This window comes from Sinocyclocheilus rhinocerous, unplaced genomic scaffold, assembly GCF_001515625.1.
Source record: "Sinocyclocheilus rhinocerous isolate Xijiao unplaced genomic scaffold, SAMN03320098_v1.1 scaffold1515, whole genome shotgun sequence".
Lineage (NCBI taxonomy): Eukaryota > Metazoa > Chordata > Actinopteri > Cypriniformes > Cyprinidae > Sinocyclocheilus > Sinocyclocheilus rhinocerous.
In genome coordinates, this window is record NW_015627243.1 from 22,139 (window position 1) to 24,761 (window position 2,623).

A 2,623-nucleotide genomic window follows, 5' to 3' on the forward strand; every position below is an offset into this window, starting at 1 on the left:
CATTCGATTGGGATGGGAGATGATCTATCTCTCTTACTCTGTCTCTGGTGCGATCCAGTTGGTCTCTCTGTTCTCCAAGCTCCTCGATGATGTCTGTGCCAATCTGGTCTGTCTCTGCTGCAATCCGTTGACTTCGCTCAATACTCTTTGACGCATTATTTAGAGACTCTGTTCCCTGGATAAGCAAAGCACGCTGAGACTGCAGATGAGTCTGCAAAAGCAAACAACAATTCAGGAATTAGTAATGGTTTAACTAAAACCTGCAGCATACTCCGTTATAATTCCAGTGTAAACCGTATTCACTCATAATTACTGACATGAAATACAGACATTACTGCAACAGAGCACAACTTTTAGTTTTTTGTTCATTGAATGTAAAGTGACATTCATAACAATCATAACAGTCAAAAAATTTAGTCAGCAGGCAAGGGATTGAAAATATGTTATGAAGCGTTGGCATTTATCATGGAAAGAACCAGAACTGCTCTACCGGGAACATCTTATCTTTTCCAGCTTCAGAAAATACATAGCATCCACAAGCCATTGAGAAATACCCAGAGGTTTGGCAGACTTTCACAAAAAAAAGATATTCTATTTAGCTAATAATGAAGAGAAGGCTAGTACATCTAACTGACTGAAAGAAAACCAAGTTCAAACTTTGGGAATTCTAAAAATTGCAGTAGTAGGGCAGACATCAACCTTGACTTTAAATATTTTGAACATAGTCTTAAAATAGTTATTCCAATAGTTTTGAAGCATTGGAAGTGAAAATTTTAAGATAGACCTACCATAAAACAATACATCGAAAGATTACAGTTGATTAAATAATACAATTTTATATGTGGCAATGTGTCTGTATGTCTATTTTTTTTATTTTTTTTTTGCATAATCTATTTACAAATATGTGTGTGTATGTATATACAGATATAAATAGATAGAGAGATAATTGTAGATACACTGACATATAGACATTTGAAATTATAATATACTTATATTGTGTAATTAAATATTATATTATTATATTATAATAATAGTTATATAATGTATCCTTGTTCTTGGTTCATTTACTTTATTCATAATGCATCATGGGATGAGTCTTTGTATTTTTGTTTGATTTTCAAATACAAAGACTCCAATTATGTAATGCTGTCATTTATCTCAGTGCTGACTGGTGTGGTGATAACAAAAAAAATAATGGGAAAAATATGTATCAAAACTAAAGACCGATGAATAAGTGATCAGTAACTATTGCTGACTATTGCTCTTTTGACTGTCACTGAATCAAACAAGTGCTCAAAAAAAAAAAAAAACATGCATAAATAAATCCCTCATAAATCTGTAAAGTCTATTTAAAATGGAGCATTCTTTTCAGGTCTTTCTGATGACCTTCACTTCCTCAGTTTCAAAGAGTTTAGAAACAGGACTCTTGGGACATAATGCATAACCTTGCTCAAGGCAACATTATGCGTATGCAATAGAGAAACATTGTTCCATGGCAGTGCAACAGGCATCTTTGTTTGTAGAGTGATGTTTTGTGTGTTTAAGGCAAACAGGGTGGATCTGTTTTAGATCCTAAGTAACCAGTTTTGTTTTTTAGAATTACATAATGATGCCAACTTTGGATCAATATACAAAACTGTCAAATATTATACTTATATTGTAATAATATCCTTATATTGTAATCATTACAAGCATAAGTTGTAATTATTGAAATTCGTTTGTTGTGTCTACTTAATACATGAAACAATATGTAGTGTGAAAAGCGCTATACAAACAAACTTAAATTGAATTAAATAAAAAATAGATTGACAATTATTTTGGATGCATATTTAAGACTCACCTTAATCAAACAATCAAAAAAGCAAAAATCTAGCTACCAAGAAAAATGAGTACCATATTGTGTTAAAGAACACACTGAACACTCTATGTCTGATATCAGTTTACAAGCTCCTCAAGGTATGGCAGTCTATTATTAAACAGAGCTTGGCATGTTATTAACACATTCAGGGGACAAGCAGCCAGATTCACTCACAACATAACAGCATTACTTGTAGCCTGAGGGGAGCAGGCTGTTACTGTGATTTACTGTGAATCACATAACTTGTGGAATGCAGACAACTTTAAGGTGTGTCATTAAAAACATGCAGGGAAGATAGAGATCTAAAGAGGTCAACATCTACGTACTTCCTGTAGGAATACCCATTTGTGGTGGTGCAAGGGGGGGCATAGTTTGTAGCCAGTTCTAGCTGGATGAGAACTAGATCCAACTGGAAAGATATAGAAATTTTCTAGAAATCATTATCGTGCAATTGAGCAAGTCGTGTGTGTAACCAAGGAAGAGTAAATTTTGCTTGAAATCAAAAACAACAACCGCTCTTAAGTACAAAGCAGCATGTTTTCTGTGTAAATCCAAATCAAAGATGGTAAAATTTGTCTATCCACAGTAGCATGAGTTCACCATAATGTAAATGCATTCTCTGCTGTCTTTAAAGTCCCCATGAAATCAAAATTAAAGTTTTTTGGGTGTTAGTATCAATATGTTAGTCTTAAGGTCACCTATAAGCAGAGGCGGACAGTAACTAAGTACATTTACTTGAGTATTGTACTTAAGTACACTTTTTGA

At 33.5% G+C, this 2,623-nt stretch overlaps 1 protein-coding gene across 1 annotated transcript in view; it reads right to left on the reverse strand.

Annotated features, from left to right (window-relative positions):
• The window catches only part of LOC107724223 (vesicle transport through interaction with t-SNAREs homolog 1B-like), a 12,929-nt gene that overhangs the window by 2,672 nt on the left and 7,634 nt on the right, over window positions 1–2,623 (reverse strand). Inside the window, exon 4 of the mRNA XM_016533065.1 lies at window positions 38–211. Coding sequence (XP_016388551.1) covers window positions 38–211 — 174 coding nt within the window. The remainder of the gene's footprint in view (window positions 1–37; window positions 212–2,623) is intronic.